Source organism: Thermobia domestica, chromosome 10 (genome assembly GCF_964235325.1).
Source record: "Thermobia domestica chromosome 10, izTheDome1.hap1.1, whole genome shotgun sequence".
Taxonomy (NCBI): Eukaryota; Metazoa; Arthropoda; class Insecta; order Zygentoma; family Lepismatidae; genus Thermobia; species Thermobia domestica.
Genome location: NC_137463.1, coordinates 185,897,178 through 185,914,264, shown reverse-complemented (window position 1 = coordinate 185,914,264; position 17,087 = coordinate 185,897,178). Strand labels below are relative to the sequence as shown.

General features: G+C 34.6%; 1 protein-coding gene across 1 annotated transcript in view; it reads left to right on the top strand.

The window, feature by feature from the left end:
- The first annotated feature begins 3,590 nt into the window (after positions 1-3,590).
- LOC145662881 (multiple PDZ domain protein-like) overlaps positions 3,591-17,087 on the top strand; it is a 692,199-nt gene continuing 678,702 nt past the window's right edge. The window contains exon 1 of the mRNA XM_081728844.1: positions 3,591-4,045. Coding sequence (XP_081584970.1) covers positions 3,631-4,045 — 415 coding nt within the window. The 5' untranslated portion in view covers positions 3,591-3,630. The remainder of the gene's footprint in view (positions 4,046-17,087) is intronic.

Below are 17,087 nucleotides of genomic sequence, written 5' to 3'. Positions count from 1 at the left end.
ATTCTACTGTGAACGTATCGAGCAGATGTTTCAGGAGGGCACGTGGCTTAATGATAGAGCACTTACCTCTGGTGCATGGGTCCCTGATTCGATCCCTTTTCAAGTAAGTTTGTGGTGTACAACATTATGTCTGTTGGTTTTTTCAGGGTACTCTAGTTTCCTCCCACATTTTCGTTTCACCAATTCTTCCGTTAATCATCCGTCTCCCTTAGCCTAAAGGGTATAATCGTCGGACGTTAAAAGTGAAGGATTTCATTTCATTTTATTTTCGAGCAGGTATTTTCCTGAAAGATGACAAATTCTGACCCAGCCATCGATATAATGAAGAGAGTATCGTTATGCATCGAACTATGTAACGTCCTGCTATTGCTCTGCGGTCCAATAACGATGTGTACTCGTATGTGGCCATTCCAATTGTAACCAACAATGCTGTGCTCTGTAGCTAATATTGGTACACGTGAAGAATGTCGGTTGTGGAGGCGCATATCTGACAGTGTACGGTGAACTATATGTTCAAACATGTTCGCACTTTCTCCACTGTTAAAGATAGCAGTTAATTGTGCTACAGTTTACGTCTCATGCTATTGCACCAACCTCGATAGTATACAACGTCCGACATCTTTAATGAAGTGTGGTCTAGTGGTTTGGTGTTGGTTTTACCGTTCTTATCCTACCTAAGACACTAACTATGACAGCTCGCGAACACCTGACAAGTTGTGTTGTTTTCGATATGCTTGTTCTCTGCAGTTAGAATCTTGCTATAGGGTTACCATTTGCCATACTTTACATTTTTACACTTCACAAAAGACTTTTATTACCAGAAAACCTGTTAATGACATAGCAAGAAAATACAATTTATACAGCTAAATTTTTAGAACACCTATTACATGAATATTAAGTTTGTTTATTTTGCAATTACAGCTTGATGGGTTCTATTTCTTTTCTTATTTAACACTGGAACAGTACTAACGTTAATAATGACCGATTCATGTGTGTATTTGTATATGCACGTAAAATACCAATGTTGAAGCAAGTGCCTAATTCTTTCCAAAAGAGGAAAATTTCCAATGTTTCTAAAAACCGGACCGGACTATTTCTAGGACCAAGAAAAGGAGACATGTTTGGGTAAAAGAAGATGTATCGTAACCCAAAATCAGATGTATCGTCGACTTTCCCATTCTACGCACAACCATCATACTGATTGATCGAGTGAGACTCTTGTCACCGTCTGAGGAGCGTTTTTGCTGTGGCCGTGTTTCTTACTTCAACATAATGGCTCCGTTGAAACGTAGCGGGTGGTCATAATGTTTTCGCCAATAAGTGTATAGTAAGGAGGTAACAAGGAGGTTGGCACAAAATGACGATCAGATTGGTGAAATATTTTACATGTTATAAAAAAAAGTACACAATAATATTTCATACAACTTTTAGTATGTGTTAACTTAGAACCTTTTGTGAAAACTGAAGACAAAAATATATGAAATCGCCTTAGCTGTTAGTCCTTCGCCTTAAGAAATAATTTAAAATTTTATAACTATAAAATATTTGTTGCTTAATAGACCTATTTCTGCATCATTTTGTTGCACCTTTGAGCTGTAAAATAAGAGTAAGAAGGAAACAAGGAACAAGGGCTCTTCTGCACCTGATGAACTACTTCCAAAAGAGGTGAAGGTGGAAATGTAGAATAATATGAAGGGCTAATAATGGTGAATCATTATGACGAAGAGTTACTTAGTGTGCCCCTTTTAACACTGACGCAATTTGGGCTGTCTGAAGACAGAGCGAAATAACTTTTATTTTCGTGCTATATGAAATTGGCCCTTATGATAACAGTGACAACTGGATACGGATTGCTATCAATGGGAAAAAAGCTCCATGTGATTGTTGCTTCAATTTCTACACTTAGTTTGTTCTTGCATAAAGTTTGGTGTGAAGTATGCGAAACTGAATGATTTCATGCTTAAACTCAGGTATCGGCGAAAATGTAGTTAGTGCAGTCCATTTTCAAACAGCTAAACTAATAATAGAATCATTCAGTGTAATTATTTATGTGATTTAATGTTTTATGTGGATATGAAATAACAAAATTTGTGTCAAGTTGCTACTGTTTCCATAACGCCTAATTTCCTTCAGCACGAAAATGTAGTTAGTTCACGCTGGCCTCAGACAGCTCAAATGAGCTATGCACCTAGAGTGTAGGATTCGAACCATATGAGTTCCCACCGGGAATCAAACTCGGATCTCTTGCACCAAGGACGCGTAAGCTAGCCACATAGCCGAGAGGGAGCTTTCGAGCAGCACGAGTCTAATTGGTGATTGAAATATTGAAGTAGAATAAAAGGTGCTATAAAAATTTACACTTCAGTTGTCATTACCGTTATGCCTAAGTAGCTTACTGCTTATTAGTGACTACCCAGTAGGCAACAGAACTAGGAAACTAAATACATCCAATTTAAGTAAGAACAAATCATAATAGCTCCGATAATGAGGACTGTCTGATGAGTAGTAATAATAATAATTAGAGCAACCCACATTATGCATTATTTTTTGTTTAATTACGCTTTATTTTTTCAAATTATGCTTTATTATGTTTTATTATTAATTTCAATCATTGTTTTACATTAATCGTGTATAATGTATAATATTTAATATACATTAAATATTCTAAATATCTTGATCTATTTATTAATATTTTATGCAACCAGTTTCTTTCATATTTAATGAACTTTCTATCTAATGCACTGTAAAGAGATGCTTTACTCGAGTCAGTTTTTTTTATTATTACTTGTGTGCACCTTAAAGGTGCATATATACAGAAAGGGGAAGTAAAAGATGCCACCAAAAAGTACAGAAAGTGCTCAAGTTCAAGAGGTACACATAACAATATAGTGTGGAATTCTTGTATACTATTCATTATTGGCGGAAGTTTTCTTCTTCTTCTCCTTTTTTTCTTTTTTCCACGTCAAAAGATTACACCGAAAAGTTTACAGAAATAAAAACAAGTTTTTCATTGTTGCATTGTTATGCTCTCAATAATTTTGCATTGTAAATATTGGTTTTAAAAAAATATTAATACATTATGTTAAACTTGTAGTTAAAGAGATTTTTTAAAGAATTGTGCTATATCTTTTAAATTATGCTTTATGCTTTATTTTCTAAAATAATGCTTTATTATACTTTTAAAATTAGTTTCTTTTGGACCCTTAGACAACCACAACCATGTTCAAGATACCAACCATGTGTGTAAATAGCTATTATGCTTTTTATGCTTTTTATGCTTTTGGGTTGCTCTAATAATAATGTTTGCTATCAAATATCCACAGCGTAGGTGTATCTAACACTACATACAATTTTAGAATCCTTTTAATTTGATATATATTAGTCCTGTTCACTTGATCTTTTTGAAATAACTGAAGAAGTAGCCTATATAGCAACAAGCAGTAGTTCAGTTCTAATTACACATAGTTCCGGACTCGTTTCCTGAAGAGTTCCGGTGACTCAGCGAAAAAAACGAAGAAAAGTCTCGATTCTTTACAAGAAATTGAGATGCAACTAGTCGTAAGCAACCACTTCACTGAAAAGTGTAGTGTGTGCGAGCCGACACAAAACGAATCAGTGCGAAAAATTATCATGAAGCAGGACGAGGTACCGTGGTATTGTGCCCCTTTAGATGAGTGCGTGATTGAAGTGGAGTTGAATCCACCCTCGGGTCAACCTTCGCAGGGTCGAAAGTGGAGTCTTACGAGGTCAACTTTTCAAGTTTCCGCGCCGTCACCACTTGAGCATTCTAGGTCAGCGCCGCATATAGGTCTCCCACAAATTTATGTTGTTCCAAAGAGCAATTTCAATGAGTGTCCTCGACGTGGGAGAGGGTCGCTCTATGTTCCCAGAATGTCATCGCCCGTTGTTGATGTGGAATCGTATGGAAGTGGTTATGTTTATGTCCCGCCTATTTTGGAAGGTGATATAACGGATGCACATAACAGGAAGAAGCGGAAGAGAACCAAGGACAATGGGAAGAGAGTTAAAAGCAAGGATAAGAAAGGTAAGTGATGCAATTGACATGAATAACTACTGAAGTACCCACTTTGGAAAGTGATAATACAACTATTGTATTTGTATTTTACAAGCAGTTGTTTGAATTTAACCACGTATTTTAATATTTTTTCTACAATATTAAAAAAATAAAAGAGATCGTACTTTGTAAAAAAAATGCTATCTTAAATTTGTGAAATTTAAGATATGTGCTTCTTATGTGTGCACCGAGGACATTGTTTCTTAGAAATAAAGTTTGAAGTTCTCATTTATGAGAAATAAAGTTTGTAGATGGAAGAATTAGAGTTTAGCATTCCTTTCTGCAGCGAGCTTATAAGAGGCGTGGATTTACAGCTTAACGTAGGGTCAGAATCTTATGTGATCCCGCCGAGATCGAACTTTGTCTCGTGCGAAAAAGACGCGTACGCTAACCACATATCTACGAGAAAGCTCCATAAACCAGAAGTAATTTATTTCTACCAGTTCCGATTTAAATACCACCTCTATCGACAAACCCGATTACTAGCTTTTGATTCTCTTCATCCTGGCTAAAATTAATGATAAATCCATCAGGTAGTTCTTGAGATATGTTATCTCTCGGACACGTATGGAGAGACAGGGTAAATATACAGGGTGTTTCAAAACAATTCCGACGTTTGGGAGGTGATTGCTGACACCAAGATAAGACAAAAAGTAAAGACCAACCTGGGTGTACAAATGCTTCCTTTCCGAGTTATAGGCTATCAAAAACATTAAAAAGTGAGCTTTAAAGGTCCATAGCTCCAAAATTATGTGGCATGCCGTAGTCGGGTCAAGACTTCACTTAGGAACTAATAAAATCCATGTTTCAGAATCCAGTCAAAAATCCATGTTTCAGAATCCTGCTGTACTCACACAACAATTTTTATTGACTGTGGGCATATAATTTGAAGTACTCACCAACTACCTCTATAAAAATGGATGCAAAAGTACCGGAGGATTCTAAAACTTGAATATTTGGATAGGGCACATACTAGTTTCTAAGTGAAGTCTTGACCCGACTATGATAGGTCCCATAGTTTTGGAGCTATAGACCTTTAAATTTCATTCTTTTTTTCATGTTTTCGGCTACCTATAACTCCGAAAGGAAGCATTTGAGCACCCAGGTTGGTCTATACTTTTTGTCTTATTTTATTGTCAGAAATAACCTCCCAAACGTTGTAGGTGTTGTTTTGAAACACCCTGTATAATGTTTTAGTAAATTAAACTCTTTAAAAATAGACACCAAAATGGGTCTCCATAAATATTATTCAAAAACAGATAACGAAAAAAATGTATCTTAAAAATAGTTTTCTTGCATGAATAACCTAGGAAAATCTTAGAATGGACGACAGAGCTTACAAAGTGATTTCCATGTTGTATGTTCACGTCACGAGACTCGTTATGCAATATGCATGACAAGTACACACGTCAAAATAAACTCTAGGTTGGGCTATGACATGTCATATACAAGCAAAGACCTCTTATATGCTTGTTTTTCTGTAAACAAAGCTCTTTTTATATATCAGAGTTTTTATTTTCCTCTACATTCAGTTCTGTCCTTCTGTGTTATTTTTATATCAATGTAGCAAACTTTTACAAGAACTCTGAGATTCAGAACGAATTTTGTTCAAGATAATCAGGGTTTTATCAGTTTTTAAACACTCTCCTGTAATAATAAAGATTGTAAGTTAAATCCTAGGCCATATTAGCAGCAGCTGATGATAGTATTGTGCGTGTAGGTTTTGATGGAGTTCTCCTATTTTCTCCTTCAATCTTAGGCAAATGGGTTCTCTCGAAGGCAGACTAAAACAAAAATCAGAGACACAATCAACTGGCTTGCTATCCACTTTATTTCCCTCAAAATTGTTATTAAACTGTAATCACCAGCACAAAGATATGTTTAAGTAACTACAAAATTCCGTGTCCTTCAAAAAACATTCATACAAGTGTCATATTAAAACTTTATAAACAGAGAATGTATAAAAAAATGTACATACTTTAAGACAAAACAATCTATACTTATTCTAAGTTAGTGCTTCACTTAATAATATCATAAGTTTAATGCATATTACATTAAAGCACAATACAAGTTTCCTGCATTTGTACACTTACCGAAGGTGCTTAAAATGATTGATGTAAGCGACCAGACTCATATCAAAACGCTGAACAATTTTTTAAACAACTCCGGTCATTGTGTTTATGGACACTGCTGCATATGAATACAATGCGTTTCAAACTTGTCACAAAGCCATGTAATTGTCAAGAATGTAAAAAGTTCCGTTTCAAACTAACGCTTCCACTGACATTGAACTTCAGCAATACTTTTGAACTTCAAATACTACTTTAACGTAGACTTTTGTTTCTCAAATGTCACACGTGCACTGGCCGTATTATTTCGTTATCATACGTCACATTTTATCGTCATGAGAATACCAACACCTGTTGAGGAGACAGTATATTACATATTGTGATGGTGATTTAGTTCAACTTCGGAAACATACACAGATACCAACTATTAAATTCTGCATGAACTTTTTGAAGTATACTGTGTATATACACGACACTATTTATGAAAATCAAAGTAAAAATAATATCTTTTGTTAATAATACGATGTCAATATGTACATATTTTGTAGTTTGGTATATATGTTAATTCAGTATATATATATATATATACTGAACGGGGAATGGCGGAAACATTATAACGAAGAACTACACAATTTATACGGTTTATCAAGCATTGTTAGGGTCACACACTCTAGGAGGCTCAAGTGGGCAGGTCATATAGCCAGGATGGAAAAAAGTAGGAACGCTTTCAAAATCTTAACTGGAAGACCAACCGGAAAACGACCATTAGGAAGACCTCGGCGCAGATGGGAGGACAATATTAAGACGTATCTCGCAGAAATAGGAATACAAAGTAGAAACTGGAGTCAGTTGGCTAAGAATAGAAGTCAGTAATAAGTTCTGTTCCTAACAACCACTAGCATTATTTAATCAATTTTTCGTTCATTCACGTTTATCATATGTTCCCTTTACCTTTAACTCACTGACCATTACCAGCAAATCATAAACACTTAGAAATGGTTTTGTTTCCTTTTCTGCGTAGTACTTTGATTATAATGAAATATTTAAAAAATAACTCGGAGCAATTTTTGAGTTTCTTAATACTATACTTGCCAATCGCTACTACAGATATTTGTGGAGCAATATTTGTTTCTTTTTTTAATGGTGTTTATATTTTTAAGAACTACATTTAAATTAAATAATAAATTTTTTCGATTTCCTCGTACTTTCTTTGTTACAGAACTGTATTGTTTCAAATATACCTAGAAAAAGACTGTTTTATAATGGAGTTAATAAGATACAATTTTATGAAATATTGATAAACCCAATAGAAACATTTTAGAGAAAAAAATATAACTTTCGTAATTCGTTCTTAATAAACTAATCTTCTTTGTGTAATGATAGGGATCTTTTTATTATTAAAACACTAAAAGTCTGGTGTTTTAAATATGGAGATCTGATCTGTTGAAGTATGTAACATTAAGGACTGTGCGTGTATGATCTTGGCACTTATTTTTCATTCCCATAACTATAATTGATATAATTAACATACGCTCTCACCCCTATATTTCTGTATTGTCCATGAGACAAGGTGTAGATTTAGGTTAGATTAGGATAAGTGAAAAGGAGAAAAGCCCAAACTTAAAACATTTTATGTTCTAATGGCACAAACGCAGCCCATTTTTCACCAAAACGCCTTAGAGCATATGCAACCAGGCCAAACTAAAGTGAGTTGCAGATGAGCTATACACTAAGGAGAAGAAATACTTTTTTCTTTCTTTCTTTTTCTTTTTTTTTTCGTTCACTTCAACTGCATGACCTCAACAAATCGTAGTGCTTTCCTCCAAGATACTTAGTATATTTCTTTTCTACCATCAATGAAAGAGTGGTTTCATTTGACACCTAGATTAGTATGTTAAAATTTCGAGCAGTCATTTCGTTGAAGTTCGTTGTGGATGATTACCGTGTGCTTAAATTGTTTCTTTGCAATTTCTCTGCATGAGTCACAAATTTCTCCATTGTTTTATTAGCTTGAATTTATGATTTCCTAGATATAGCTATAACCACATTAATGCATCTGATTTAATTTCGTATTTATGAAATTGAATTGAATTTGTGAATTTATTTTATTTTATAGAATGTTTAAAATGTTCGAAGCTTACAATGCCACTTTATACAAGAGTTGTTCTCACTCCAGTAAGCTTTAATCAAGTTGGAATCATTTCAGTAAGTTTAAAACTGAAAAAATCATAAACAGAAGAAATACTGCAAAAACTTTAAAACGCTCTCCTGAAAAATTTGAAAAAATGAGATACGCCTCTTCCTCTCGAGAGGGACGATAAGAATGGGACTGTATAGTGTCCGTACACAACTTGATAATATTTATCAAAGTACATAACCAAAATCTTTTTTGTATCCTGCACGTGCCGACGGAGGACACACATGACTTCCATCTATTATCGGCAGTACAAATTGATCCTGTCTAAGGAATAAACCTGTACGTAGTCTGGTACGGTACAGAAAAATCTTGAGTGTGATGCAGAATCCTGCTACACTTCTCTCTAGGCTTTCCAAACCAAAAATCAGCTTTCTCTCTGTTTCTCTCTTAGTGTAGAATGAAACAAAGTGACAGGAAAGGGTTGAACACCGAGAAAAGCCATGCACACTGTGTTTGTTCACTATGAAGTTCATTTGATACACACCTTTTGAACCTAAGAAATTCGACACTGTAAATAAAGTACCTGTATAACTCTACTATATTGTGTACAGCCTTCTCTATTGGTCTATGTCAGTGGTCGCCAAACTTATGAAGCTTCTGAGCCATCGTATCGTTTTTAAATCTTACTGTGAGCTACCAACCAAAAGAACTACTAACTTTAAAAAATCTTTCATTTGTTTATTGTCTATAAACTTACATTTCTAGTAAAAATGAAATCAAACTATAAAAGTTAGCAAATGTCTAATATACACACGAAAAACCTAACCTGCACATCCATCCCCACGCGTATACAATCATCTGTGAGATGAAGCCGACAATGGCAGTTGCGCGAGAGAAACAAGCAATTATTGTCGTCAGCGCCCCTTGCTGTTAGCGTCAGCTCAGTGGAGGAAGCAAGGTTAGCGAACCGAAGCTTTAACGCTATATACTGAAAATGTTCCCGCAAACTTCAAGTAGCTCGTCATCGACAGTTTGGCGATCACTGGTCTAATGGGTAGCGTGCTCGGTCTCGGAAATAAATAAAATGAAATTTGTAGTTTATTGTTCCACGGTTATACTCTTTAGGCTAAAGAAGACAGATTGTTCATGAAAGTAAATGATTAGGAAGGAATTGGTGAAATGAGAATGTAGGAAAAGGCGGGAGAATGTCAAGATAACACACGGGTACGACGTTGTCCATCACTAATCATATGGACTGGGATCGAAACGGGGACCCCTCACCAACAGGTATTCGCTCTACCACCGAGACACCGTGCGTCTCCGCCATCTACAATTAAATTGGGATCTAAACCACATGAACTTCCACCGGGAATCGAAGACGGGTCTTCGTACCGCAGATATTCTCTCGTGTACGTTAATTGACATGTCCTTGATATAAAAACTTTTCTTATAGGCTACATGCCAAGAAGTTAGACCCTTGACTGATGATTCACAATTTGTACAAGAAGCTACATCCCTGACCGACTGTTCACAATTTCTATAAGTCACCGAATATCATACGTAAATGTGGTGTGTTTCCAGTTTCATTTGGAAAGCCCGTGGAAGGATGTTATAGGGCCGGCCAAGAAGATAAGAAGGTAATAAAAACCAGAATCTTGAGAAAATGGGTAAGAATAACGTTCGCTGTGATGACTTGGCACGAGATAGGATGCTGTAATGGTTTTGCGGCAATAGCCTCCGATCTTATAAACCACAAAGTTTGTATCATAAATTTATTTAGTTATTTTCTACAGATGAGTTGGATATCTTGTTCATGGGATTGTAAATTTGTTTACTTTTTTGATGGTCATCTGTCCTGGATAACAGTTGGTTTCTTTCCAAACAACAAGAATTACATTGCATTCGTCACTCTATTTCTACCGTCTAGAGAATTCTCCAACCATCTCACAGTTCAAGGAATATTGTTACGTGACGAATGAAGGAAGCCTTGCAGATGGACCTGCGGAAGAAGGGTGGAGATTATTGTGAAGGTCCTTGGTTCCATGCCAAGAAAAAGAACTTCTCCCTCTTCTTAACGAAAATAGCTCAAATGATTTCAGGCAAATGGCCAAAGGATAGAATCTGTGGATTACCTACTCTCTTTTCTCGTTGTTGGCTTAAATTCTTCTCTGTGTTGTGAAAGAGAGAAAAGAAATAAGTTTGAAAGGCGACGCGTGAACAGGTGTCCTTAAGATCTTTATGCACTTGCATTAGCCCAGAAGATGAACTATGTTGTTTTATGCCTATGTGAAAAGATATGGCTTTTGTTGAAGAAGTGACTGTGTACTGTCCTTTGCAGTGTTAAATAACTTGCGATGCTTCTCATCTGGACCAATTTCAACTACATAATAAAGAACGGCATCTTATTTAGAACTCATAAACAGAACATGTTTCACAATAATTAATATACGCTTCAGATGTCCCTAAGCATGGAATCCAATTTTTCTTCACAACATTATGTATTTATTTACTAAGTATTTCAGTTATAACAATATGTGAGCCAATTCTATAGTCAAAATGCTAACAACGGGATATATCGAAGTAATTTTAGGACGTGGCTATTTCCGAATTTATAGGATAGAAATATTCGATTGGCAGGACTAAGAGAAATACTAAATAATAATAGTAATATTCATTATTAAAATGAAATGAATTACAAGAATTTCTCGCATAATAATAATAATAATAATAATAATAATAATAATAATAATAATAATAATAATAATAATAATAATAATAATGGAAAACTGAGATTGGTAACAGTTGAAAGGCTACGAGTGCCGTCAAAATTTACACATTAAATGATTTAAAAAATCTAATGAATCAGTGAATTTATTACCATGAAAGAAGTTTAGATTCCGTGAATTTAGTGAGGCTAACGAGATTCATCCACCATCTTTCATCTTCACTTATCATTTTCAATTTTTACGCTGAACTTACTATGATGCAAAATAATTGCTGTTAATAACATTACTTGGCGATATAGGTGACAGAGACCTAAATCTGCATCTGAAGATATAGAAATTCAGTTGAAATTATGGAAAAAGAAACTTACTGAGATGATTGAGAACAACTTGGAAGTGGATCAAAATGGCGGAAATATAGGGAAATGTTTATCAGTTAGAGACATTTTTATATTTCTTTTATTTGTTACAACTTTGATTTCTAGCATTTTCCACAGAAATATAATATGAAGCTATTGTATTTATTTCATGTGACACAGAGAATGAAAAGTCCATAGAAAATTCTCCAAAAAAATTCAACTCACTAATTCAATTTTATTTAATATATTGATTATTATAACAAGTTTAACAACGGGGAATAATAAACAATTACTGTGCATACACTGGAACTAGTTCCTACTGAGGTTTGATGATCTTGGCGCCCATGGTATGGACCACACCGGACATCGTTGGTCAAATGTTCTGTCCAGGTAAAACAAAATATGTGCGTGGTAGTGCGCACGCGGAAAGTAACTGCATGCGAGAATGGCTATTGGAACATTATTTCCCACAAAACGAATTAATATATCCAAATATGATGCTCCAGTTACCATTGCAGTGTTTAAAAAATTGAGGTCAACTATTCCCAACTTAGAAGCACCACACTATGCATCTATCTTCAGAGAGTCATATATGTGTTCCCTCATTTCATGTGGATGTCTAGTAGTTTAAATTACAGTTATGTTTGTTAACACAAACACTGGGACACTGAGATGAAACATTGCCTCGTCGGAAAAGAAAAGCAGTACAGATGGATCGATTCTTGTCATTTCCACTCACGCTTCTGCCATTTTTACCCGGATGAATTTATCGGCGTCAGTAAGTGCTTGCATAGTTCGTCGAAGAGATCGTTTAGGTATTCCTCTTTCATATTCTGACCGAAAAAGACTTTTTCGGGCTATTAAACATGCCTTCTTGCACCTTTACAATGTTGAACTCAGTTCTGCCACTTCTGGGTCATCCCCTGTTACCTTTGTGGTGATTGGCCACAGAACCAGTTTGTTTACATTTCTCACATACTCACCGAATGGTTAATCTACTTGGGGGATCGTTGCTATGCCACGTTCTAAACTTGTTTTTCACTACCGTAGGTGATTGATAGGCTTCTTCCATACACGTCTTAATCTTTCTTCGTTCCTCGGGACATAATCTTGTGGCTATCTTTTATCTGAAAAGAAAAAAAGAAAATGTTCCATATCAATATAGGCCTACCTGAAAAAAATTGCCATTATCTGGATTCGCGATCCTAAATCTTTACTGGTCCATTCCAGCAGTTAGAAGCTAACTTTCGAATATGTATCCAAAGTGGCTATATAATCCGTTTTTTAGATTTCTAATTCCCTTTCAGAGTTGGAAAACATTCCTAGTGACTATATTTTTAAAATATTGAAGTTATTGATGTTATTGCAAAGTGTTTACAAACTGAGAGGGGGATGGGAAAACGAGTAATTTTTCATATTCATTGCCTTTCACTGACTTTTAAAAGAAAATTATTGTTGTAAATAAACACTTGATTTACAACATAGCTAACCAATCAACTCATCATTTACTTTCTAAGTATCAAACTAACTTAAATACTAATAAATTGTATTTTTTGCAAATATATGTCTAATTTTAAATCCCAGATTTGATTACAAAAAAAATCAGGAATCAAAGACCTGCACACCATAATATACATAGTATTTTATACGTGCACTAAGCTTGTCAATGTTTACCAACGTGACAAGTTTCGTGAAGCTCGGAAGAGTTTCATCGGTTGTGAACGATATATATATATACGTTACCGTGAGATTGATTGATGTTCTTTTAAAAAACGGACGAAAACATCGTACAGTATAGATTTAATTGTTTGATATTTCTATTTAATTCGGCAGCGTTGCTTGGAAACGCTCAGTTTCTTAGCCTAGAGTGTAGAAGAGGTGAACCGAGATTTCAATGGCTGCAATCAGTCTTTTCACATTTTACAATTTTACTTTTAGATTATTTTTAGTTGGTTACAATCTTTAAGTTACTTGAACAATTTAAACATATCTGACGCCGTTAAACAAATTATGTTTATTATAATTTTTCAGTATAAACAGTGCAATTTAGACCAGGCTTTTCGCCAATGTCTGGATCATTTAGTTGACAGCTCATGCTATAACTATTGATGTAGAAAGTAATTTACAATATAAGAACAATTCTAAAGATACAGGCAACTTAACTTTTAAGTCTGTGACTATAATTGTTACATACTCAAAATGATTGAATTGAACTGAATTGAGTTTAGAAATTAAGTGAGAGTTCCTGAATTAAGCCAAAACATTTCTGTACGTGGGTTCTTTTTTAAAAATCTAATTAACAGTAATTGCATCAAGAAGTTTTTTTTTTAAATGTATAATCATAATGTTAAAATGCTGCTTCCTGTGAGTAAACGAATCATTATGAAGATATTTTTAAAAAAAGTCGATACAAAGATAAATATACGAACATAAGATAAGGGAAAACCGTGGGGATTAAAATTTTTTTAAAAAAGTGAAAGAGACAAATTATGTTAATCATGTACTAAGCCGAAAAGGAGGCGTTTTTTATCCGCCCCCAGCGCAATCAACATGCTTTTGAATTTTTTTGCTAAGTTTCTTCTGTTAATCGCGATTCTTCCCTTCTCTCTTGATTCACTCTGGTGGCTAATAAATGTGTTCCTTTGTTCCCTCGTTGCACTACTTAGGTTCTTAATTTGGACGAGAGAGAGAGAGAGTTTCAACAATGGTGTTTCTTTTACTCTTGCTTCTTTTCTTAATTTTTTCTTCAGTTCTCATGTTCAAGAAAGAAGAAGGAAAAAGTAACTTGGAAGCTAGAAACGAAAAGTTTGTTACGAGTACGCACTCTCTCTTCATTTAAGAGGGGAAAAACACGCACAGTTTTTTTCAGTCTTTGCTCTCCTAGAGTGCTTATGTCCCCTGCCGAAGTACTGAAGAGAAAGAGAAAGAGAGTAGGAGAGAGACAAATTTTTAGTAAAAGTTGAGAACGACTTAAGATGGTTTGGCGTTTGAACAGATGCGGCGATTTTCTCTGAAACGTAAAGTCTAAAACTCACTTGCAGATGAATGAATTTACAAGATCAAAATCGTTATCGCTTTGCTCTATTTCTATGCGAAATAAATCAAACTAGCTGAACCTGTGCTCTCTACACAGTGCATCATTCACATATCAGCATGAATCTCCTTGTTATTCCTTACAACATATCGTCCCTTTGTTTGCAAAGTGTCGTATCTCAGTTTTTCTCATTTTTCAGGACAGCGATTTGAAATTTTGCACCTGTTTTACTTTCCTGTTACTCTCGTGTTTACTAACAATTATTTACCAATTTTTGACACAATGTAGCCAAAAGTATATTCTTTAATACCACATGTTCAAATTATATAATATTGTAATATTAAACCATAAAAATATGTTATTTGAAATGAAATGAAATCTTTAAGTTTTACGTCCCACGGTTATGCCGGTTAGGCTAAAGGAGACGGTGATGATGAGTAATGAATGAAATGGTGGAATGAAGAAAGTGGGAGGAAACGGGAGAACCCCGAGAAAACCCACGCACACGGTGTTTGTCCACCACAAAGGTCACTTGGCGGGGGCTGGGATCGAACCCGGGACCCCAAGCACCAGAGGTGAACGCTCTACCACTGAGCCACCGCGGCCCTATGTTATTTGAGATACGTCACTTTGCAAAAAATAATGTTTGTTTTAAGAATGATTTACGTCACTGTGCATAGTTCTTGGGATATCAGAATAATGCCCAATTGAAGTTGGAAAACTTTAAATTTATCCATTTGTGTCCATCTAAGTTGCTGTTTTCATCTTTGATAGAGTAGATTATAAAAAATAGTAAAAAACGATATAACCAAAAAGTCTTATTTCTTTCATTAATTAAATGAATACGTTTATGAAATTAATAGTAGAAGAACAAACTAATAAGGCTTATGACATTTCACCAAAAAAAAAAAAAGGAAGCAATGTGATATAAGATGAATATTACAAATTAACAATATGAAGTGAATATAAAGCAGTATGAAAGAAAAATAAAATTCAAGACAGCATCTAAATAATGAAATTAGAAATAAGTTATCGAACCAAACCAGAGTAGACCCCTATGATAGTACTCTTTTAAGTAAACATGAGTATGACTATAACTTAAATGAGTACAATTAGTAGCACCTTTCTACAATACTGAAAATTTCTGAGCCATGTCCATAAAGTAACTGGCAAAAAATAGCCTAAAGTTAAGAAAACTACAAAAAGAAAAACTCGCTTTTGCTTGTAACCACCCTAATGGTCGAAATGCAAGTAAAATTGCTGGTGCCCAGACATTTCTATGACAAGGGTAGGTCCGTTGCACAGATATGTTAAGTCTGCGTTATTTGTCTTGGGCGACTTTCAGCTTTCGCAGGTTAAGCTTCCAGACCTTAAACTCTTTTACGTTCCTCTTGAGGCACTTAACTTGGAGTTCCTTGCAGCCTAATTGTAGGTGGCTTAGCTTGTAGAAAATAGTTGTCGTCATCGACACTGACGTAACTAAGGGGTGGCAAACGGGGCTTGTAACACGGGCACCGTATTGGGAGGGCACAAAAATGGGCAAATATTTGTTTCCACTATAAGCCGAGGGAAGGAGTCTTAGCAAACTGAAGATCTTAAAACACCCTCAGAATCTTAACAGGACAACAGCGACTCACCAATCTTAGGATGAAATCCAAAGGGCATAAGTTAGCTTCAAAGCTATCTTTTGAGGACATTATAAAAACTTTCGCACCCAAAAGAGCCCACAAAGTTAAATTTTAGTTCCATTTTTTTATGTTTTTATTTAACTTACATCGATTTAACAGATTTTCAAAATATCCGAGTATTAATGCTTGAGACAAAAACTTGACTGTTTGTCATAATTAAATATTCTATTCTAAAGCAACAAATAGTTGATTCATTCTATACATATACACATCCCGATATAAGTCCCCCAAAAATTGTGGTTTGTAGTTATTATGATCAGACTATAAGAATGTCAAGCATTCTATTCTTAGATTATTTAGCAGTCAACTACTTATTAGTTTTGTAACGACCTGATTTCGTTACAGTTTCTTTTCGTTTATTGTATTTTATTTTGTTTGATTATTTCCTGATCTGTCAAATGGTGTTATAATTTTCTAACGTTAAATAGTTAATTTTCATATTATTTCTAGTGTGCTGTTATTTTCTCTATCTGCACCACATAATAAGAATTGGATTCTATAGACTATGAATTTAATGCCAATTCTTTTCTTCTTCTTAACTATGATTTGTAAAATAACTGTACTCAATTATCATCAAACAATAAGATTTCAAAAATATTTTGTTTAGGTGTAATTATCGTTGTCTATTTTGATTATTTAGTGCATAACATTGAAAAATAATAATTAATTGTGCCTAGATCATTATTTGTTTAAAAATATCTTGGAACTAAGTTTATTTTGAATTATTAATTGACATATCTAGTGAAATGATCAACTTCAGCTAAGTTCCTTGGGCTCATTCTCTTTGATGAGCTAGAAATTGTAAATTCCTTTAACGAATCATGTTCAACTGACCGTTCGAATACTAGATTAAAGTTATAGATATTCAAACTGATAAATTTTGTGCAACAGTAAGCGGAAAAGTTTATATAATGGGCATGAATAGCATAATAAATGAACTGAAGATTATGAAATCTGGGTTTTATTTAAGGATTCAAATGCAAAAGAATGACATCGATTACG